The sequence below is a fragment of the Anabrus simplex genome, chromosome 12 (assembly GCF_040414725.1).
Source record: "Anabrus simplex isolate iqAnaSimp1 chromosome 12, ASM4041472v1, whole genome shotgun sequence".
Lineage (NCBI taxonomy): Eukaryota > Metazoa > Arthropoda > Insecta > Orthoptera > Tettigoniidae > Anabrus > Anabrus simplex.
Window position 1 is genome coordinate 2,992,231 of NC_090276.1, and position 25,491 is coordinate 3,017,721.

The 25,491-nt window shown below is 37.8% G+C and overlaps 1 protein-coding gene across 1 annotated transcript in view; it reads right to left on the bottom strand.

Moving 5' to 3' along the window:
- pins (G-protein-signaling modulator pins) overlaps positions 1-25,491 on the bottom strand; it is a 120,696-nt gene that overhangs the window by 57,778 nt on the left and 37,427 nt on the right. Inside the window, exon 10 of the mRNA XM_067156042.2 lies at positions 2,937-3,059. Within this exon, the coding sequence (XP_067012143.2) occupies positions 2,937-3,059 (123 nt within the window). The remainder of the gene's footprint in view (positions 1-2,936; positions 3,060-25,491) is intronic.

Consider the following 25,491-nt stretch of genomic DNA (forward strand, 5'->3'; position numbering starts at 1 on the left):
AATGAATGTACCTCATGGCGACTGATGTTTTATATTTTGTAATTTATTTTACAATATGCCTTACGCTGAACTGACACAGATAGGTCTTATGGTGACAATGGGACAGGAAACAGCTAGGAGTGGGAAGAAATCGACCATGGTCTTGATTGAAGTACAGCCCCAGCATTTGCCTGGTGTGAAAATGGAAAATCACGAAAAACTATCTTAAGGGCTGCCGACAATGGGGTTTGAACCCACTTTCACTCGAAAGCAAGCTGTCAGCCACACACTCGGTAGAGATGACTGCTTTAAGTCTTCTTTTTCTTCTTCAATTCCCTTTTCCAGATTCGGTCTGGGGAAGGTAGTGTTCTAAAGCCCTCCACCTTACTCGATCTTTCCACCACTCTTCTTCTAGTACTTTATTGCTATCTACTCCCCTGTTTGCAATACAGTCCACAACAGAACTCCTCCATCTCATTCTAGGCCATCCCCTAGGCCTCTTTGCAGTTTCTGTATCCATGAATGTTCTCTTTGGTACTGTCTTTCCTGGCATTCTCGTATTGCGTCCAAACCATTTTAGCTTTGCTATATCAATCTAAGTTTACACACTCCCACGCTTATCCTTATTTCCTCATTTTGTATTCTATCTCTTCTTGTCTTTCCCTGTATGCTCCTCAAGAACCTCATTTCAGCTGCTTGTATCTTACTGTGGTTCCGCTCAGACAACACCCAGACTGCTGAAGCATACGTCAGTATAGGTTTATGATAGGATAAGTATTAAGCTTTCTTGCACTTCAATGGCACATCTTTGTTCCATAAAATGTCTCTCACACACTGGTAGAAACTTGCAGAATGCTGTATTCTTAAATCTATTTCTCCATCCAAATTTCCATCTTGTGACATCATGCTACCCAGATATTTAACATTTTTCACTACTTCAAGAGGTTCATTTCCTATTTTTATCATCACCTGGATTTCTGTTACCTCTCGTCATGAAAAAGTCTTGCTTTTCGCAGTACTAATCTTCATTCCAAAATTTCTTATCTTCTCATTCCATAAATCAACTTGTGTCTGTACTTCCTATTAATTATCTCCCCAAACTACAATGTCATCAGCTTGCCCATCATCTTCTCCTCGACATTATGTAGAATTCTATCCATGATGATAATGAAGAGTAAGAGAGACTTAAGCCTGTCTCAACTGTGAACCATTCAGTTTGACCCACTTCGGTTCTAACACAGCTATTACCATCTGCATTGTTTCATTCCCAATCTGTGCCTCTGTCAATGTTTTCCATACCAAATTCCTTGGGACAATGTCATATGCCTGCTGTAAGTACTAGGTGTTAATATCAGGAAAGATCTTCATTGGGGTAACCACAAAATTCCAGGTTGTAAATACGGGTTACAGATAGATCTCTTAATATGCTAATGAGTGTAGTAAGGATGTGAAGGAGAGGACGTGTAAGTCACCCATAAGACCCTGATATTAGGGTATGGTTCCAGCTTATGGGAACCTCACCAGGATTACTTGATTCAAGAATGGGTAAAGATACAAAGGAAAGCAGTACTATTTATTCTGGGCATTTTCAGACAAATAAGTAGTGCTATGAAAGCCTTACAATATTTGGGCTGGGAGAAGATGAGCTGCTCCGCTAAGTGGTATGTTCCAATTTGTCAGTGGAGAGATGCCGCTGAATTACTTAGTAGACAAATAAGCCTGAGTGGAGTTTTTCAATGAAGATAAAGATGGAATGCAAGAGGACTACTTGGAACAAGGATTGGAATAATTTACCAACAAAGATGTTAAATAAATTTACAAGTTCTTTGAAATTAATTAACGAAAGACTAGGCAAACAAATGTTAGGAAATCTGAGCGACAGCCCAAAATTGAGATCAGTTGTAGATCTTAAAAAGTTAAAAATACTAGAGGATCTTAACACTTTCAACAGTATGCCCATACGGGCGCACTGCTTTCCTGGCTGTGGACGGTGCCTGTATACCATACAGGCGTGATTTACGTGCTTGTTTATAGGCAGCTGCACGTATTCCATCCTTTGCTCGGACCTAGTACTTTATCTAGTGTCCACCAGAATGCAGCAGTTATCGGAAAATTCAAATTGAAACGCTAAAAAGGGTAGTTTCTCCTTGACGTAACCTCTACCAAAGCATTCGATGTGCTGGGTGCTGAGCGCGCCAAATATGTAGCGTCACCTGTGTTGTTCTCACGCCGGCTCAATGATAGTGATATCTTGGATATTTTATGTGGAGAAGTGGGTTCAGAAATAGATGGCAGTGATGAATAACCAGATAACATATCAAGTAACAGATCGGGCAAGATTTTTATCTGTTACGTCACTTTCAAGTGCATTTCTTTTAGCTGCATTATTTTACTCTGAATAAAAACGATAAAAATACTTCACTTCTCCAGACATTTGGACTTATTTCTTCATTTAGAAGAGAGACAGACTGATGATTCACCTGTTAGTTTGGATTGTGCATAGCTCGATGTTTTCAGGGCTACTATAACAAACAAAAACACCCTAAATAGGTAAATTTAGTATTTCAAATGTAAATGTTCATTTATGGCCGAAGTAGCCTCATTAAATTATTCATTTTTATTGTTTGAGCAGGCTTATTGGTAAAACTTGCATGTAAAAGGTTTTCCGTACATTTTTAAATGTTTTTCATAAAACTAGTGTAATTAAACTACTTTAGATATGTACTTCCTGATTAACATCTTCATTCTGGATGGCTGACACCTTCATGTGATACAAAAATCAGGTATATTCTATGTTTTGCTGTAGTGTAATAATGTATTAAAATTGAGGAAAAAGACCCAGTTCACTGCCAGGGTCCATGTTAAAATATAGCAGTGTTGAAAGTATTAATGGCACTCTTCTGTATTGCAAACATCTTCAAAGGATTAACTAACTACTCTGTTTCAAGAGAACATACCGCAGCCTCATCCTGCGCAGCACTGGTAGCTGCCAGCGACAACTGCTTGGTTTCTGATGGAGCAGCTATGTTGCTGGCAAGGTCTGTCATACCATTCGGCCTCAGCTTACTCTCTGGAGTGAGCTGTTGGGTGAGAAAAATTATAATTACTAAAGGGGTCTTAAAAAACAACATGAGAGGAAACATATACGTCTCATTAACAGGGGGGAGAGGAAACAACAAATCAAAAACTACTAATGAAAAATAGACTTTTACCAAGATACTCTAGAAATGGAAAGAGAGATGAAGGATTTGGAAGCGACTGTCATGGGAGACTTGAATGCAATGGAGGGATGTGACAGAAAAGAAATGGAAGAAGTAATTGGACCTTCTAGATATGGAAACAGGAATGAAGAGGAAGAGATGTTGGTGGATTTTTGTGTGAGAAATGGGTTAAGCATGGAAGTGCAGACAGTGCTTGTGGCAGAATAGCTGAAACAGTGAAAGAAGAAGACGATGATGCTTGTTATTTCAAGAGGCCTAACATCGAAGGTCATCGGCCCCAGTGAAAGATAGAGAGACCCCAGGGTGGAATGAGCAGGTACAGACAGCAGTGAAAAAAATAAGAGGAATGCATGGCAAGTCTGGAATAGTGATAAAACGGAAGTACAAAAAAGTACCAGGAAAAGAAAAGAATGTGCAATAAAGTAGGTAGTGGACAAAGCCAGGAAGGATTTCTTTATTTGCTATTGGTTTTATGTCGCACCAACACAGATAGGGCTTATGGCGACGATGGGATATGAAAGGCCTAGGAGTGGGAAGTAAGCAGCCGTGGCCTTAATTAAAGTACAGCCCCAGCCAGCATTTGCCTGGCATGAAAATGGGAAACCACGGAAAACTATCTTTAGGGCTGCCGACAGTGGGGCTCGAACCCACTATATCCCGGATGCAAGCTCACAGCTGTGCACCCCTAACCGCACGGCCAACTCGCCCGGTCAGGAAGGATTTACACGAGAGTTGCAAGAAGATGTGTATAGTGGTAAAAGGATGCTATATGGACTTCTAAGAAGGAAAAGAAAAGAAAGAGTCTACACAAAGCAGGTGAAAGGGAAAAATGAGAACAGAATTCAAGAGTGAAATTAACTCGGTACACCAAACATTTAAATACCATTAATACAATTAAACACACGCTACACATAATCAAACAAAGAGTGGGAAGCAGGTCCAGAAATCACAAACTGTTGGAACGATGGGTTATCGGAACATAGAAGTCAAGAATAATTAAGCATATTGTTCAAATACTGTATAACAAGAATTAGTATCATCCAACAGAAGGAACTAAACTGACAAGATTTAAAAATTTAGAAACAAAGGTTCAACAATAACTTTTTTTAGAAAGACAAACACTAGCAATCTAACGGACATCAAGGGGATTCTAAAGTCCTGATCATGCAATTACTTCCATACAATGGATACGTGCTATTAGGCGACAAACCTACTTTGTAACTGAAGATTCCTCTAGTTCCCATTCTACAGAAAACAGACAAATGACAAATTTAAAAACTTAACATTGCATTTAAATAATTAAGTGAAAAGAGTTTGCCTGATCCAGACAATTTGTGTTTCGTGTTACAGAACTGTATGCCAGATTGTCCCATCGACTCCTACATGCCCACCAACATTAAGATACATTAGTTAGAAGGAACTTACATTATTTGCCCCATGATACTAGGCAGCCCCTTCTGGGAAGCAGGTAACTGACAGAAAAGTACAACACACAAGAACCGAATCACCATCGCAAATTTTTGTGTCCAATCCAATCTGGCAAGTTTCCGGAAAAACAGGAATATGTGAACCAATCAGAATGCGCCCCTGCCATCTCCTTAATTAGAGGGTGGAATTTTTCCACTCTCAGCAGGCACATACAAGAGCAAAGGTTCCTCCTGGTGCCAGAGAATCATGAGTTCTCCCTGTTGCCAAAATGTCAGGAGAAAGAAAACGTCTGGCTGCATACAGGATGTTTTAACAGACCCCTTTATCACTTTACTACACCGTAACAAATTAGTGCCGCACAGCAGAACCTCAAGTATGAAGGATGAGTTTTCCACCTAATCAATACTTTATTTTACAAAGTGTTTACAATTATTTACATTAAAAAACAGTACCGGTTTCGACCTGTAAATAGGTCATCATCAGTTGTTGATGAACCTGCTTAATAGCGATTGTATATAATAAAACATTAACAAAACTTAATTAAACAAGAATCTGAACATTATGACAGCCACACGACGTACACGCAACAGTGTGCAGCATGCTCCCGACTATACTCGAGGACAGTCCACATGTAAGTAAAACACACTCTATAGCACACAAACCATTTAGCAGGCACTCTGTATCAGTTATTCTAATTCTAATTCCTACTTCCTTTTTCTTTCTCAGATTTTTTAATTTACCTAGGCATAAATGCAAGTATGAAGAGGGAGCTCTATCAACCTACTTTCTTTAATTTAAAGATGTCATACATGGCATGATATGCCTCAACAAGGATCCTGAAAAACTATCATTGATCAGTACCTGTTAAACAAGTTACAGAACCTCAATCTACTGAACGCAACGTTCCCCGCAAAATTGTGGCCCAACAATGCACCTTGATTCTATCTATACAACAGTTGGACATAATATTGGCATACTGCATAGAATTTGAATTTGACACCAAAACCTCAGTGACCCTTTGTTCCCTAAGAACTGTACCCTATTTTTAACTTCTAAGCTATACAATTTTTGGAATATGTGACATTTATGGGACTCCAGCAAGCCAAAGCCCTTTCATTGTACCATATGTATATATCTTGTTTGGCATAATGTTGGCATACAGCATAGATATTTGAATGGGACTCCATCAAGTCAAAGCCCTTTAATTGTACTATATGTATATATCATAACATTAGTATATTAGAATAAAGCATTCTTGTTTAATTAATTTTTAATAATGTTTTATTATGTACAATCGCTATTAAGCAGGTTCATCAACAGCTGATGATGACCTATTTATAAGTCGAAACCGGTACTGTTTTTTAAAGTAAATAATTTTAAACACTTTGTAAAATAAAGTATTGATTAGGTGGAAAACTCATCCTTCATACTTGTATGCTCAAATTATCAATATGGACCATGAAGCTGATAGATTATAGACAGTAGAACCTCGTCAAGCCGGTTCTGTAGGGGACAAGGAAAAAGAACGTGTTAAGCGAGAAAACATACTATTGAATACACAAATAAAAACTATCCAACAGGGATTTGGAAACACTATATACGATTTTTTCCAATATGATAGCATTTACGTCATGTATCCGTGGGTCCAGTGAAAACTATATCTACAATTTCCAAAGATGAACGAAGAATATGAAAAGGTCCAAGATAAAATTTTAAAAGAATTTAATGGTCTGTCTGAAAAGCTACACAGGACATGTTTCGACCTAGCCTAGAGGTCATCGTCAGATAAAATAACAAAGAAGAAAGGCGTATACAAAAAACAGTAACACATAAAAAACTTGAGATAAAATACACTCAACAAATGCAATGAAAATCTGTGCTTACAATGTACAAAGCTTCAAAACTGGATGAATTTAGTTGCAAGTGTCAGTCTAACCGTATTTAATACAACTATTGGCTGGCTGGAGGAGATACTTAAAAAATTGTGAAGACTGTTCAATGTTGTTCTATTTGTCATACTTCTGGAAACAGAGTGAAGTTTTGAACAAATCTGTCATATTTCTTCATGGAGAATACAAGTATAGCCAGGATTTCCTCCTTCCTCCAGCCCTGTGCTTGTATAGATCAGGTTAGGTCGGTGTCGACCTCCACACTGACTGGCGACCGTTCTGATGCTGCGTACATTTTTAACATGGACTTCCATTGCATTTTATCTCAAGTTTTTTATGTATCACAGTTTTTTGTACGTGTCCTTCATCTTTGTGTCATTTTAGCTGATGACCTCTTGGCTAGGTCAAAACATGTCCTATGTAGCTTTATAGAAAGACCATTTATCAAATGGCAAATGTGTATTGAATACGTGGACTATATGCAATTAAATTGTTTTAGAATTTTGTCTTTGATATTTAAAGCCAATACAGAACTGGAATGAAGTTCATTACTTGTAAGAATATTAAAAGGTGTGAAAAACATGAGAGAACAAATGTGAAAACGTTTTTCCACTGGGGATTATAAAATAACATCAGTGCACTGAAAGGTGTAAAGAAAAACAACAACAACAAATATGAAAACATTTGCATGGGGGCCCATAAATATATGAAAGTATCTTTCTAAATCAGATGGTAATAAAAGACTTTTATTTCAGACCAGTGGGTTATTAAACATTAATTTCTGGTCACACTCTTAAGACAATGAATTGGGGGTTACACTCGACCTCAACTGTGAGCGACTGTGACTTTAGCTGCCATTTTGAATCAACAACATTTCGAACGATGGAGTTGAAACTCGAAGATTCGAGTTTCAACATTCACGCTACCTCTGTGCACTTAAAAGATGCGAGTGCCAGTCCACTTTCTAACAGATTTTAGTTTTGTCTTCATTACTGTACCGGGCGGTACACCTCCACGCTGCTAATTTAAAATTTGCGCCAGTTGAAACTCCTCTGCTGGAGGAAGTCTGAACTTTATTGACGGTATTAATTTTCAAGTTTCTCAGAAGATGTCACTACTTGGAAAGTTTGGAGTTTTTGAACTGTGCCACTTTTGATGTATTTTTGTTTTACCGGTAGTAAGAAGTGTGAACTTTCTCTTCTAGAGGACACTACTGAAAAATTACTATGGTGCACCCTAGTGCGATGTGAAAGAACTGCTTTTTGGAGAAATTTGTATTTCAAAAGTTTGTTTCTTGTTAAATTTCTTTCTGTTATTGTTTAAGTTGGCTGTATACCCCTCTCTTTCCCCTTGTTTTGTATTTAGCCAATCCCGAATTTCTTTAATTAATTTCTGACCACTCTGATGTATCTTCCCCCAACTTGAATATGCTGCTTATCCCTAACCAATAAAGTGATTGTGGGCGGGTGTTTTCTTCCCTGAAACGCCTCGAACCTTCCGCGAGAGTATATAAACTGCTGATGTTAGGGTCTCGGTGCCACTTCCGTTCCATCTTTTAGTGTGTAAAGTACATAGCAGGGGGCGGGAAGCGCCTCTTTCTTCGGGGAGCAGTTCTACACCAAGGTAATGGCCTTTTAATAACTTCTTTTCTTGCTAGCTCAGCAGTTTAACTCTCGGGGCGGGTCCGAAGCGTTTCTATCATGTAACCTTTTCCTAAAATGTAACTACTCTTAGCATCTGTTATCTTTTAAAGCTACATATTGGGATAGAGAGTGCTTAACCCTCTCGAGCTCCCACTCATTTTGTTTTGAGGTGAACTTATTTCTCACAACCGATTCTTCCTTAATTGTAAAGTAAATTGTGCTTTTCTAAAGTCACCTCAGTAGTATGGGATTAGCCCTTGCATTAGTGGCCTAGAGCCAAATTAGGCTTTGAAACAAATAAATTAGGAGTGCAGATCGCCTCCTCTCAAATTGTTATTTTAGAGGTCATGTAATTAACCTTTTTCATTTAATAGACCTCAGTAGGTTGGGTATGTTACCCCTGTGTCTATGTCCTGAGAGGACAACTTGAAGGTGGAGTTTGGTGTGGCCTTTGAGAGGCCTAAAGGTTGAGAGCGTGTGGCTCTTTCTTGAAAATTGAGTGTTGTATGCCTCGAGGAGGCTTTTCTGTGTAATTTGGAGCAAGTGCTCCTGAACATGAATGGGGTTTTCTGCCCCTCTGGTAAAACTTATTTTTGGAGTAAAATTGGGCTAATTGCCCTAGAAGTGTGAATTCAGGGCTCGAAGCCCAAATACTGTAAATACTGTAATTGCTCCTTTTGTTGCCTTGCTACTCTGTACCTGCCGTACTTGTTTTATTTCTTAATTTTGAAAAGAAAATATAACCTTGTTAAATTTTACATTAACTTTGATTCCGTAGTTGGAGACCCGTTCAAGCCCGCACCTTCTTTCACCTCTACCTACCGCTAAAACACGGTAACAATTACTAAGAAATTACATGATTTATTCCGAATCCTTAACTAGGCTATCACAAGACAAATAATAAAAAATCAATCAATAGCAAACACTCAAAAACGAGTAGTTCGGTCTTCCAATCAGAATTCCTCTTCATCTGTGAGTCTGTAGGTGACTGAACAGCCCAATATGGAAGGCACAGAATTTCCTGCAGAGATGGTAGAGAGTCCCAGGTGGAGCAGCCATTGTTCTCCTTTATCGTTCTTTTTTCTTCCTTAGTTGCCTTTTATCGTTCGTGATTCGCCTAAGGGGTTTTTTTTTCTTTTGCTAGGGGCTTTACGTCGCACCGACACAGATAGGTCTTATGGCGACGATGGGATAGGAAAGGCCTAGGAGTTGGAAGGAAGCGGCCGTGGCCTTAATTAAGGTACAGCCCCAGCATTTGCCTGGTGTGAAAATGGGAAACCACAGAAAACCATCTTCAGGGCTGCCGATAGTGGGATTCGAACCTACTATCTCCCGGATGCAAGCTCACAGCCGCGCGCCTCTACGCGCACGGTGACTAAGGTTTTCTTCGAAAAGTAGTGTGCCGCGATGAACTAAACATCTCCAGGATGAATGGTTGAGGGCTAAGGTCTCCCAGTTGTTGACATCAACGTGGCACATCTTCATATTAGCCTTAATTACATCCTTAAATCGCTTCCTCTGACCTCCCAAACAACGTTTACTCACTGTTAACTCAAAGTAAAACATTTGCTTGGGAATGCGATTGTCAGGCATGCGTATTACATGGCTTGTCCATCGTAGCTGACGTCTTAAAACCATGGCTTCTATACTGGCGTTATGTGCATCTTCAAGTACGCTGACATTTCTGCGTCTGTCTTGCCAGGTTATATGCAAAATTCTCCTTAAACATTGCTGGTGATATTGTTACAACTTTTTAATACGCAGCCTGTAGCATGTCCAGGATTCAGATCTATATAACAAGCTGGGAAATATAACTGAATTTTATACAAGGATCTTTGTTGCAGCATTGACATCATGACTGCCAAACACTCGGGATCGTAGTTTGGCAAAAGATGCTCCAGCACGGTTGATTCTAAATTGGATTTCTGAATCTATATGCACCATACTAGTCAACTTCCTAATCCAGATACAGGCTATCAGGTGACAAAACTTCGCTACGATACCCTTCCCTGTACCACTCAACACAAAATAAATCTCTGATTTCTGAATGGAATATGAAATATAAGCACAAACAGGTTCACTGTAGTTCTTCAGCAATCTCGCTGCTAACCGGCAAGCAAAACTGAACATTCCTGAGGCTAATGGCTTGCTTCTCAAAGTTGCAAATTATCCTGTGAAGTTCAGGAATTCAAGGTCTTTCCCATTATCACATAACTCTGGTGAGGGCTCTTCCTTTCCCAGAGTTCCTTTCACAAGGGATGACAAATAACATTTCCTGGGTTAGGAAAAATGTGATCGTACTAAGCGGTAATAGTGAAAATTTGTGATGTACTAAGTGAGGTATTTTTATATATAGATTTAATACAAGGAGAGTCGGGAGTTCGAATCTACGATGTGCTAAGCAGGAAAACGTGATAACAAGGAGCGTACTAATGAGGTTTCACTGCATTTTATATCTTCAGTACTAGGCGGTTAACCCAATTGCTTCATGTTTAATGGTCCCACATGCTTGCTTAGAAATCAGATTTAAATAGCCCTCAATACGAGTAAGCCATCTGGTCAGAACTACTGTGCACCACTCTGAAATAAATGCCATACATGGAACAACCACCAGAATTTTCATGCAATGACACATTTGAAATAATTGTACTCAACGACGACATTAGAACGAAGATTTTGTGCGGTAAATCTCAAAACATTTGGGTATACATAGAGGCACTTCTCACTACACGTTGTCTTCTGAAAAACTGGACTCTCAAAACATTAAAGCTTATGATTGTGGGACATCAGAAAGCAGAGAGCAAAGTACACCTTAGTTCCATCCTCAATAGTGTCAAACCACTTGTCACCGTCTTTTTTCCATGTGGGTCCGATAACGGTTCCATAGCATAAATATTTGTTTCCCATGCAAAGTGGGAAATGATGGGTCCATAACCTGCAAGAACACTTATTTTAGCACCTTTTCTTCTCTCTTTTTTTTTTTTTCAATTAACACTGCCTCTAAACGCTACTCATCGGCATTACTCTCCACAATCCCCCTCTGTTGGCTCTTGCTCTACAGAGTGAACAGACTCCCTGGTAATAAAAACCCCGGCCCTGGCATATCGTATGCCACAAGACATGTCTTATTTGATTATGTGAACAGTTGAACATTCAGTGTGTTATTATGTGTTATGTTTATATGTCAAAACTGTTATATTTTTATGCAAATGTTCCCCATTAAAATACTTCAGTTTACTATGAAGTTAGATGTAGGTGTCTACTAATTAGACTTGAGCACCATGCGACTTACGCAAGGTTATTAAAAAAAAAAATGTAACCTTTATGCAACTTCGGGTGCTACTATACTTCAAGGTTTCTACAATTTCAAGGTTTTGTCTCTCAATTTTCATAGTATCTTTCCCTTTTCTTCCTTCTCTAGTCTATTACTGTATTATTATTATTCATCATCATCATCATCATCTGCAGTTTCCAGCTGTTGGCCGGGTCTGCTTCTCTAGTCTATTACTGTATTATAATAATAATAATAATAATAATAATAATAATAATAATAATAAAATACTAAGTATACGGAAGCCTATGGGGAAGGGGGGGAGGCGATTTCATTATTCCAATACTGGATAAAAAATAAAAAAATTAGGGAACAAGTTAACACATAAGTAAATCCAGTATGTCCGTATAGGTCACTGTATACTCCGCACAGCTTTACTTCTAAACTGATGTTTTCCAACACACACGAGCATCGCCTTTCCGCCGTTGCCAGCACACTACTGTCATGAGAACAGCTGATGCAATAAGATCGCGGCAAACAGCCCTCGTGAAATGTAATACCATACCCAGAAAAACTCATGAATATGGATTGAAAACAAATTCACAAAAATTACACCTACTAACATCATCCAACACTAAAAAGAGAATAAAAGAGAATCAGGAAATAACACATCACTCACCGCTAATGGTTGGCACAGGAAGGAGGTTATGGCTTACAAAGGGAACACTCCACTTATGTCAGTCACTGGAATCCTCCAATGATGAATCATTGTCACTGTCACCAACTCCCAAAGATGATATTAAGCTTTCAACGCAGTTCTCCACCGCACCTTAATTTTCCCACGCTTCACATATTACTCTTTGTGTACTGCGCACAACTTTCTTCCAGTCATCAGCATCGACATTTGCCACACCTTCGGCTAACAAGTTTTCCACCTCGAGAACAGTGAACCGCTTAGTACACTAACCAAACACAGACGTAAATAAAACTACAGCTATTTTTACTATCAGAGGGTAGAGAAAGGTACACCTTTGATAGTGATCAATTGTCAATATGGACTATAATGAAATTCGTAACTTATGAACAGCTGTTTTTATACACTGAACTACTAAACCTGTACTGTACTAACTTATGCTATGCTAAACTATAAACTTCGATATACTGTGCTATGCTAGGGAGATAAAGACTAACATGAAAAACAATTACTGAAGAAAAATGCAAAAGATAGTGAACCGTACCGAATACCATACACGCTGAGCGAGACAGGTTAACCACATGGTCTTCTGCTTCTTCCTGATCGTTATTGGACTCTGCATAAATAGCCTCCGTCCAGCCCCTGAACCCCTCTCATGTGTACAATGCTTAGATTAAGGGCCATATGGAATAACGTGTTCTGCTGCGGAAAAACCACGGGTGAATGTAAATATAAGATTTGGCAACTAGGTTTCGAGATTGCGCTCTGTCAATATAAATCAATATGAATGACAGCTTGGAATTGGTTGGATGTCTATGTTACAACCACCAGACAGAGCCAAAATTGACTAAAACATCAATTTAGAAGTAAAACAGTGCAAAGTATAGAATATTTTAATTGTTTACAAGGAAGTCTGGCATCTCCCTGTGTCTTAACGTATTCCTCACCTCATTCCCTCACCAGAATGATCAAGCTTAATTCAACACATCTTTAAACTGGACATTAAAAATTATAAAAACAACAATAAATGGCACATCTTCAAAACAGAAACTAAACACCAGAGATTATCCCTTCCCCATCACCTTCCTTTATGATGTTCTAAAATTTAAGATAGAAAAAAATCTAGCAATGAATATTACCTGTTAAACCAAATACCAGAGCATGCAAACAAATAATAACAATTTTAAAAAAGCAGCCAACCATGCAATCATATCACCAAGTTAAGTACCAAACAAGTTCTACATTACAGAGGAAAGAAGTACTAAGTTTGTAGACAGCCAGGCACAACCAACATACACACATCAACTCTGCAATAGCAGCTGTAACTCCGAGACTGCAACAACACACTCTGGCATGCAGCATGTTATGGCTTTCTCCCCAACCTCTAGCTACAAACGAGCATTAAAATACACTTCTATAACTGGATCAACAGATACAGACAACTAGAAACTAAATTCTCTAAGGTAGCACGTTTTTTCAAGCAAAATAATAACAGTTCAAAAGGATAAAAGAAATTTGGCTGCTTCGTGTCCGAGAGCAAAAAAAATAATAATCGTACGACCTTAACTGCTATGCAGACATTTGCATTTGACACTCCATTTTAGTATATGAGATGGGAGAAAATCCAGAACCCTATCAGCGCACGTTACCGAGACGACTTAAAAACACTCACATTACCAGTGACATTTCAATTGCTGACGCCATACAGCACTGAGTACCGAATGGACTTCCGTTCATCCTTCAGAAATCCAAGTACCATATTTACTCGGCTATAGGAACCTGTCGCCTATGGCACCCCTCTTAATGTCTGAGAGTCAAATGATAAAATTCTTGGAAAATGACAAAAATTCCTCAATACTGTTGAGCTAAATCAGGCAACTTTGTCCATTTTGAAGAACACAGTGCAGCAATAATGGCAAAACACTGCCAGACTTTCAAAATTATTTGTTTATTTGCTATGTATTTTGGAAATGTATCTTCTACAAAGTGAAGATGTCCTCAATGAGGGATGAAACATGTACTTTTAACATAAATTAGTTGGAAAATGTATTTCTTTTAAATATTGACTCACAGATGTTAAAAATGAAGTTCATTACATGCCCTGACAAAATTGATTATTTTAACTATGTTGGTTCAATCCTATTCGTATTGACTTATATTCAATTTCTATAAAACACTTTTCCTCCTTGTCAATACTTTACATTTTATTATACTTAATTACTGTACATGTTTCGAAAGCTAACTACTCTCTTCTTCAGCAGTGCCAAAACATGAAACTAAATCTTTGGACTTGATACATTTGTACAAATACAGTTATCAACAGAGCAACTGTATATAAATCTTGAAATTGTTAAAATATTTCTTTGTGTCTTAATTGTTTACTTACTCATTTAGTAAAAACTTTAAAATAGAATAATTTCAAATCATAAAATGAATAAAACCTATTAAATTAGTCACTATAAATGAGGCCACAACACTAGTTGCAAATCGAGGATTGTGGCGACGTTTAGTAAATTCTCAGAGGCTTGCAGACTGAACGCTGAAAGGCATAACAGTCTATAATGATAATGTATGTATGTATGTATGTATGTATGTATGTATGTATACTAAAATCTGCTCTACTCTCAGAACTTAAGTCCTTATTTACACTTAAAAAAGAATTTTTTTTTGGTCTAAATTTACACTTACCATGTTATTTGGTAAACACTTTAAAATATAATAATATTCAATTCATAGAATAAATGAAACCTATTAAGTTAGTCACTATATGTTGAATATAAAATATTTTCTGCTCTTCTTGAAATTTCTCTTTTTCTTAAGTCTACTATATTTCCGAGACCTTTCACATAAATCAGAAATTTCTCCTCTTAATCCCGTCCGATCATGCGAGCCGTTTTAACCGTCAAATTCTTCAGTTTCAGCTGGTACCAAATTTATCCAAAAGTTAAAATAACATTACACTAGTCCGAACCAAACAAACATGTCCTTGCTCCTTTGCTTGCTGTGAATAATTTAATAGGTTTTATTCATTTCATGATTTAAAATTATTCTATTTTAAAGTTTTAACTAAATGACATAGTAAGTAAGACACAAAGAAATATTTTAATGATTTCAAGATTTATATATAACTGTTCTGTTGATAACTGTATTTGTACAAATGTATCAAGTCCAAAGATTTAGTTTGATGTTTTGGCACTGCTGAAGAAGAGTGTAGTTAGCTCTCCAAACATGTACGGTAATTAAGTATAGTAAAATGTAAAGTACTGATAAGGCGGAAAAGTGTTTTATGGAAACTGAATGTCCTGACAAAACGGTAGAGTTTCGTCACACTTGTGATTATGGGGCATGTGCTGTTATGAAGGAAACATACTTTTTTCAAGTAACTTTCTTGCTCTCTCGAATAATAATAATAATAATAATAATTTAAAAAAAAACTTTGGCACACAAGTGCTTAACAATGGTTCAGAAGTTGGGGAAAAGTACTTTTTTTTCTCTCGAGTGTTAGAAGACAAGGCTGAACATAATACATGTTCATTCTGGGTCACTGCAGGCCAGAAAACGGTGGGTTTTATTTGGCCTTTTTTGATGTTTTTTGCCTCACGGGGCCTTTTTAAGATCTTAACGGCTTTTTTTGCAACTTCAACTCTTTTCGACTGCATTTATACTGCCCATTTTCAATTTGAATTATTAGTTCATCCATCACCTCTTAAATATCTTTTCTGTAGTAAGACAGAAAATGAAATGAAAATGAAATGAATAAACAAAACTAATGGTCAAAAAAAGCAGGGGTATCAAATTATGTCCAAGATAAGTGAAATATTGAAAGGAGAAAATTCTGATGTGTTTTTGAAGAGGAAGACCTCACTTGCTTCAAGTATGAACCCTTAACATCTGTTGATGTGGAGAGAAGTTTCTCGATGTTTCGCAACGTGCCGTCTAAAAACCGATGATCCTTTACACCCAAGAACCTCGAGATGACTACTGTGATGTACTGCAAAGCCAACTGAGACAAGGTTTCCGAATTCCAATTTCTGTAAACCTAGTGTGGTTTAGCTAAATATGATTCCAATTATACTAATTTCAATTTCTTTCTCTAGGATGCCCATTGAGGGTTCGCTGAATTAATTCTAAATTCTGAGGTACTTTTTCTAACAAACACAGAATTCCTTTTTTTTTTAAATTATGTTAATATAAAAATATATAATGCCTGAAAGAAGTATTTCACTCATATAGATTTGCACTGTATGCTGCATACAACCAGAATTTTGCATTTTAAAACATATTCCTTCATAAAATATAAAACGAAATTTATGAATGAATTTTCATCGCATTTTTACATCTTTTCGCCAGTTTTTAGGTCCTTTTTCTTATATTTTTAAACCTTTTTACAGGTCTTTTTTAGGCAACTTATAGGTCTTCAATTTCCGAGCCCTAGTCATAACATTCCAACGATAATGATAAAAGTCCACCGATTCACTTATGGAAGCTGCAATTTCATCATCCTGTTTCTGCTGAGGGATGCTGGTTGAGAAAGGTAACAGCTAGTACTACAGTTGTAATGGAGCAAATGTGATCATCAACAGACCCAAGCACCTCATCAGCAAACGTTGCACATTGGAAAACTCCGGCCAATTTGCCTTGCGAAGTAGACAACATTTTTGCTCAGTTTATTTTATTCGAGAGCGTTACAGGAATGGGGAAATGGTGACTGTCACAAAGGTCATCAGGTTCTTACTGGAAGTGGGGCACTACTACACAAGGCAAACTATGCCATGAGCAGTACTGGAGTGAGTATCAAGCACACAAAATTTGAACTGGTTGATCAATTGCTCAAGAAGTTTCCCTGCTAGCGCAGGAAGACGTAGAGCCCCAGAAGGTGTTGCTGCCATTCACTTCTCCCAGCAAGAGGAGGTAAGTGAATAACAACATCCTGGAGAACACTGTCCACCTTGTCAATACTATTAAAAGTTGTTTATTCACATCACTAAATGCTCTACATGTTTCAAGAACCTTGATCGTTGTCTTCCTCAGCGGCCAATTAAACCTTGAAACACATCTGGGACTTGAACTATCAGAACCTTATAATATATCTAAGTTATTATTGAATTCAAGAAAGTCATCTATATAAAATATTTGAAATTTCTTATGAATTTCTCGTAAATTTCAATTGTAATTAATGTAGAACACCGAATATTAGGTCATTTTAAAATGTATTTGTTGAGAAATCTAATATTTTAATATCAAATTAATTGGTATAAGAAATGTCAAATATTTTATGCAGATGACTTTCTTATATTCAATAATAACTTAAATATATTACGAGGTAGCGATAGATCAAGTCCCAGATAGGTCTGAAAGTTTAATTGGCCGCTGAGGAAGACGACGATCAAGGTTCTTGAAACATGTCTGGCATCTAGTGATGTACATAAACAACTTTTAACCTTTTCTGGTCCAAGGTTGAGGTCACCTCGACTGCTGTCTAAATAAACGCGCATACGTATTTCTTCTTCATTCATATTTGCTGCTTTTATATCGCAAATTCAACTGAGAAAATTCGCACAGCAGTGACGATGATTATTTATTTGAATTAGACGAAGAGTTTAGAGAACTGTCAAGTGAAGATGTAGCGAAGTCCAGTATTGCAGGTGAAACCTCAGCGACTGGACATGTACGTAAAAAGCAAGGAATGATCCCGACATTTCATGATAGTGAGCCTCCTACACTAAGTTATTCATCAGGTCGGAAAACTAGAAGACCAAAGGTTCCTCCTAGCTGCATCACTCCACTTCAGTTTTTTATGTTATCTTTCACTCCTGCACTGATCACTTTTGTGTAAAGCTGAAAGTAACTCACTAGACTCATGTTTATAGAATATAATAATCATAATAATAATATAATTATAGTTACTAAGAAAAGTTCTGAGTTTAATCAGACTAGATACAAATGTGCAAAATGGCATGTAAATATAGCACACCATTGTCATTATGGCAACTGAGTGCGAACTGCAATTGCTGTATATGAGTATGCAGTGAGACTAATTTGCTGAATGTGTCGAATTGGACTAGGGTACAAATCCAAATACCCCATCATCCACAGGTGGCAAAATCCTCACATAGTCGTGTCGTGTCCAGGTCTCAGGCGAGATTCCTATAGACAGTCTAGGTTGGCTACAGTTGACACAGCTCAGCCGAACGACAACCATAACTACTGCAGTTCCATTGCATCAGTGCTACTGTGTGGATGAAAAATGCAATGAAATGAGAATGATTGCCGTCCAGTTAGCTGCCATTTTCCACCATCACTGTCTTCGTCCCCATCCACAATAATGAGTGGTTCAGTCTCCATGCTCTCCTCAGTAGAGAGCAACTTCGCAGCTGAGCACTCCGTAGATCCTATGTTCTGATAAATGCCCCCACAGTGCAACAGCCCCAAAGTATCATGGCCTACCAAGCGACCACTGCTCGGCCTAAAAACCTGCAGATTATGAGGTGTTGTGCGGTTAGCATGATGAATCATCTCGGCTTCCCAGATCGGGGCCGCCATCTCGCTCCTCAATTGTAATCACGTAGGCTAAGTTGACATCGAAAATCAGATCGAGGTAAAAATCGCTGACCTGGCTGGGAATCAAACTCGGGGTCTCCAGGTAAGAGGCAAGCATGCTACCCCTGCATCGAGGGGCCGGTGCTTACTTATAATACACACCTCAATCTGCGTTCACTATTTGTCGAACCTTATTATCCCATACAGTATTATTTACCAGAGATGAACGACGTCATGCTAATTAGGCCTAGAACTAGTGTTGTCACTTCCGAATTAACCACTGCTTGCACTTAACACAACCTCAATCTGCATCCATGTTTGTTCAATCTTAGCATCACACAAAATATTGAAGGATATTAAAGAATTCTATGAGGAAGGGGCAACGTTTAATAATTACTCATATTGGCAATGAGAAAGATTTCTTGGAAAGAGAGTTACAACGTTTCAAACTGAACTGCACGACAAACGTATTACAGTAGAAGTCTGATATAGCGAATACGGTATATAATGAGAACTCTGTTATAGCGACGACTTTTTTCTGTCCCTTCAAAATTCCTATATTAAACTGTGTATCGTCCTTCGGTTACAGTGAGAACCCTATCACTAGCGCATCCGTTATTACGAGCGATTAAGCGTGTGCGATTTTTTCCGTTACCAATATTTATGCACCCCAGCGATGATACTGCATGTGATCGATTACCTTCGGCATCGTTTTCTCGCTATGTGCACTAGCGATTTATGTTAAAAATTAAATAACTGGAAAGGAGGTTCAACCTATTCAATACTCAAAAGAAAGAAACGTAGCAATCACATTTCTATTTAAATGAGACCGGTTTCGACCTTAGTCTAGGTCATCATCAGCCATAAAAAAACATGTAAAATGTTTATGAATGTTGGAGGTCAGTTTCACACTCTGTTAGGCACAAAGACACGACACCACATTCTGTCCTGCACAAAGTCACAACACTACCAATCAACATGCGAAGATCAAAAAGGCTTGAATTCGCAGACGAACAGATCTGTTTTAGAAAGCCGCCAGCTCCCGGTGACCAGCGCGGCACACTCAAGGTCACGCGCTGCGGCCAAACACCAAAGTAGAGTGGAGAAAGTTTCGAAGGTCCAGAACCTGTCACGGCTGCGGGAATCCAAGTACGTATATAAAAATATACGACGCCAATTAGTACAAGCGAATGAGCACCCGTACTCCAGTTAAGTTCTTGGTAAACAGTTGACTTGAAAAAACAATTGTAGAGAGAAGAAAAAATGTAGTAAAAAGCGCAATATCGGAAAACAAATGAAAACTTATATGCACAGTGCGCTATATTTTTTAAAAAAGAAAAAATTTTTAGGTTATGATTGAAGTAGTCGAAGTTGGCGCAAGACAAAAATTTTTGAAAGAGGAGAATAAATTAAACGAGGAAGAGTGATAGTGAAATAAGAGAAAGATTAAAAGAAATTGAAGTTAGATGGTAATGAGGAAAGATAAGATAGGGAAATGAAGGAGGGGTAGTTTAAGGTGGGTTAGGAGGGTGGGTTATTGGAGGTAGAAAATGTGGGTGGGAACTATGTAAGACATGGAAAATAGAATTGGGGTTTTGGAATTTGGAATTTTTGAGAAGAAGAATTAGGAAGTCAAAAAGGATATTGGGTTTTTCAGAAATGTCGTTTAAATTGAAATTAGGGTTGAAGTACTGGTCAAGGTGGATAAAGCAATTTTCAGTAATGTTTAAGAGGGGGCCTTTGTTAATGATTTTAAGTATGTTTATGTCATTGTCAATACTGGTGAAACTATGTTTGGAGTCTTGTATGTGCTGTCCTATGGCAGAGAATCTGTTGTATTTAATGGCGTTGACATGTTCAGAGTACCTGATATTGAAGTTGCGGCCAGTTTGTCCGACGTAGGAGGAACTGCAGTTGTTGCATTTAAATCTGTATACACCAGATTTAGAAAAAGCATTAGACTTATTTAGAGATTTAAAGTTGTGTAAGATATCAAGACTTCTATTGTTAGTTCTAAAAGAAATTTTCATATTATGTTTTTTAAAGATATTAGTTATTTTATAAGCATCCTGAGTAAAAGTGAATGTGGAAAAAGCAGTTGGTTTTATTGTGTCTTTAGATAAAGTGGTTTTTGGACGGTGTTTGAATTTGTTGATGATGCGGTTAATGAAGGAGTTGTTAAAGCCATTAAATTTAGCGATGTTGCGGATGGTGTTTAATTCATTATTTAAATCTTTTTTGGACATAGGGGTGTTAAAGGCACGAAAAATTAAGCTGTTATAAGTAGCACGTTTATGAGCCTGGGCGATTTATCTCGTAGACATTCGAAGGCGATGTCGGAGTCGATTAGAAATACCCGTCGACAGCTGTTCCGTAAAGAAAATTGGAAATGAAGAAGAACATATTTTCGTAATAAATGCGCAAATAACGTGTCCGATAACGGTTGTTAACTCGTTAAAAATTAAGGCCGAATAAACGACCGCTTAATTTTGCGGCTAAATACTGCAATTAAGAATGGGAGACACCTCGAGATATGGCAGAGTGCTTAATTGACTTCAGAGGTTAAATTACGGAAAGGCTATTATGAAAATTTATAGCGAGAAAGTTATACTTTCTCTATTGGCGCTTGATTTTCATCATACGTATAGTACGGTTAAGTTAGGATACGTGACGCTGTTTGAATAAGAAAACTGAAACGTTTGCAACAAAATGCGATTGATCATCTTCGGTACAGTATAGTTTTCTCACTTTGTGCATTTGCGAACTCTCTCGTTGACATTCAAAGGCGATGTTGGAGTTGATTAGTAATACCCATCGACTGCTGTTCTTTAAAGAAAATTCGAAATGAAAGAGGATAACACGTTTTCATAATAAATGCGTAAATAACGTGGCCGATAGCAGTTGTTAACTCGCTAGAATTAAAGACTGAAATAAACGATATCTTAATTTTAATGTTATATACGGGAATTAAGTAAGAATGTGATACACCTCAAGATATGGCAGAGTACATCACTGATTTCAGAGGATATTTCATATCCTCTGGCGTCTAGTTACGGCTATTTACATGTAAATTTTTCGCGAGGAGGTTATTTCTCTACATGCGTTTCAAATATGTTTTCATGATAGGCTACGTATACGGTTAGGTTAGGTGACGCTGTTTGAAGAAGAAAGCTGAGGTGTTTGCCACAGAAATCTCTGGAGTGATACCGCATTTCTCCGAATCCAAGACCTTTTTTTCCCCTCAGAATCTCATGCGAAAACTCAAGGGTTGTTGCAATCGCGGCCTAACAGTAAGTTAATGGATACCACTGGCAACTACCACGGTAACCACGCTGCTTCTTTTCACACGCGCAGAGAGCTCGTTGACACTCGGAAATGTAGAATAATTGTGCAGCCGCAAGAAAATACGGCATAGGCCTAACTAAAGCCAATATTTAGCGTTAGCGTGAAGACAAAGAGCTTAAAAAATGCGTACTGTACAAAAAATGCATTCAGTGGTCAGCAACAAGGACGCTTTAAAGAATTAGAAGATGAAATTGTGAGGTATGTGCACGAAAAACGCAAGGGCGGAATGGCCATACCGTGGCGCAATAAACTCGTTCGTTGACTTTCAGCGTTCGCGATTAGGCCTATACATCGCTAGCCGCTGAATTTGGCCGAGCCCGATAAGCGAGACGTGCGTGTAGCGGTAGCCGGTTATATCTGACGCTGCGTAATAGAAGTAACAGTTTTATAGATAGCAGGAATAATTTCCTGATGGATCGTTGTATTGTAGAGACGCATGGAATAGGTATTACCGGAACATTTTCAACAAGTTCTTTTCGGTATTATGATGCCAATGTTAAGTTAATGGTCCTCAAATCCGTGGAAATAAAGAATAATTGTGCAGCCGCAAAAAAAAAAAAAAAAAAAAAAAAAAAAAAAAAAAAAAAAAAAAAAAAAAAAAAACCCGGCGTGACGAAAGTCATTGTTCGGCGTCTAAAAATGCGTAGGCCTACTGTACAACAAGGCATTCATATGATTTTACAAACTTCTTTTTGAGAAATACAGTACTATATTTTTTTCAGAATGAAATAAACATACACTTTCACGTAGTATCGGATTACAAAAAATAACAAACAATAAGCCGTAGTGTGGATATCATCTGCGGAAACGCAAGTTTTGAACAAACTGATTGCCGTTTCATACCGATTTTAACGTGCATGAAGGGTTTTCCGACTTTTATTCAAAAATCGGATATAACGACAATCCCTTATAGGGAGTGAATTTTTCGCTGTTACGAATTCTCGCTATAACGGACTTCTACTGTACAAGGAAATAATGAAGATGCATTTGAAGAGTGCTTTGTTAATATTCTTTCTTGTCTTGAACAAAATACACTTTACCATTTATTTAGAATTCAAGAAATGCTGAACCAAATCATGGAAAAAGGGGAATGTAATTAAGTATCTGGACAGGTAGAGAAACACTTACTAGTCAAACAACATCAAACTGGAACTTCTTTAATTGAAAACCACTTGAAAAGTGGTTAAATGCCTACCCTTGAAGCAGATGTTAATAGTGACCACAACCCAGTTATAATGGATTTCAAATTCCATCGTTTTCTCAAAATCCAGAAAAACCTTCGCACATTGATGTAAAGAGACTTGACAACCTCGAGCTTGAAGAACAAACAGCTGTTGATATTGAATCAAAATGGAGTGTTGTAAAATCATACTCATTGATTCTCAAGAAACAGACACTGGATATTCAAGCAACCCAAAGAAACAACAACGGATGTCGGATGAAATATTTCAATTTATGGAAAGAAAGATGAAAACTGTAGCACAGGGATAAAGCTCTGCAATGATGATGATAAAAATGTTCAATTACATCCCTTGGTAGGGTACAACATGAAAAAAGTTTACTAATAATCATCATCATTTTCACTTCCCCTCGTCCAGCTTGTGCCAGGTTAGAGTGTCTATGGTCCTTCGCCGTTTCCTCTCCTTCCACCACTACTCTTCAGTAAAAATTGATATTCTCCAACGAAAACATCTCAATGGAAAAGACATACGCATCATACAGAATCTCTACTGGAGCCAACAAGCAACAGTTAAAATCAACCAAACCAAAACATCAGGTGTGAAAATCAGAAGTGGGGTACGCCAAGGTTGTATACCCTCGCCGCTCCTTTTTAATTTGTATTCTGATATAATTTTTAAAGAAGTTTTGCATGATGTTGAACTGGGTGTGAAAGTAAATGGTGTTTTGATCAATAATATTAGATATGCAGACGACATTCTGATTCTGTGCAACACTATAGAAGGCCTTCAAGAATTCCTGAACAGAATCCATGTCAAAGTTCTCAGTATGGTCTCAGTATAAATGTAGCAAAAACTAAGTTTGGTATTTAGCAGAAATAGTAATGCAAATGTCACCTTGTCATTAAACAGCCATAAAATAGAACAAGTCCACCAGTTCAAGTACCTCGGCAGCATAATAACAGACAGTATGGATCCAGATAAGGAAATCAGATGCAGAATTGAGAGCGCTAGAGCTGCATTTCTCAGGATGAGCTCTTTGTTCTGTTGTTGTTGTTGTTGTTGTTGCAAGATGCAAGGTTGGATAAGGAGATCTGCACAAGGGTACAAGAGGGAGATACGTTCTACCAGAAGATTATGAACAGAGAAGTTCCTATGAAATGTAAAGTAATAATGTACAAGATGTACTGTACTACTGTATTAACTTATGCATCAGAGACTTGGACACTGACGCCAAGAAATGAGAGTAAAATTCAGGCCAGTGAGAAGTTCCTCAGGATCAAAGTAGGGAAGACAAGGAGAGACAGAGTTAGAAATGTTGAGGTCAAAAACAAAATAGGGGTAGAAAAACTGAGTGATTGGTTGGAGAAGAATAAATTGAGATGGTTTGGACATGTTACGAAGATGGAGGAGGGAAGGAAACCAAAAGAAGTATTGGAGGCGAAGATAGAAGGAAAGAGGCCAAGAGGGATATGCAGAGCAAAATGGATACTCTGACAAGAACAGTATAAGAAAAAGAAGGCTTCTTGTGTGCCAAAGGCATTTCTGAAACCCATTTGGTTGACATCCAAGTCTATTTCACACTTCGTTCTAATGCGTGCGTGTATTATACGTAAGAATGCTTTTAGCATATGACTCATCAGACTTATGAGACGGTAGTCACTGCATTTCTTTGGATGAGACTTTTTAGGTATTGTGATGAATGTCGATTGCAACCAGTCCTCTGGGATTATTCCAATATCATAAATTGTATTGAAAAGTTTAGCAATTTGGTCAACATTCTCTTCAGTTATTAGTTTTAGAACCTCAGCTGGTATTTGGTCTGCACCTACTACTTTACCATTAGGTGATATTGTGAGGGAATGTAATACTTCTTCTTTTGTTATTTTTGGACCTTTTGCATTGTGTAAGCACACAATTTCACCTCTGTCATTACTAAACAATTCGTTTATGTATTCTGCCCAGGTCTGTATGATTTTTTGTTCATCTAGGATGGGTTTGCTGGTGTCATCAAAGAGAGTCATTGGCGTCTGTTTTCTGTACAGCCCAGCTATCTCTTTTACTTTCTTGTATAACTTGAAACTATCATGGTCTTTATTTAGTTCTTCTCTTTCTTCACAGTTCATTGTCATCCATCTTTCCTTGGCTAATCTGATTTTCTTCTTAATCTCCCTTTGTGTCTGTCGGTAGCTGTCTTCTCTGCCCTTTTCTTGTCTTCTCCGTTCCATTAGATCAAGTATTTCATCCATCTCTGCTTCTTTTGCCTTGTTGATGTAAGATGAACCTTACAGACTTTTAACAGT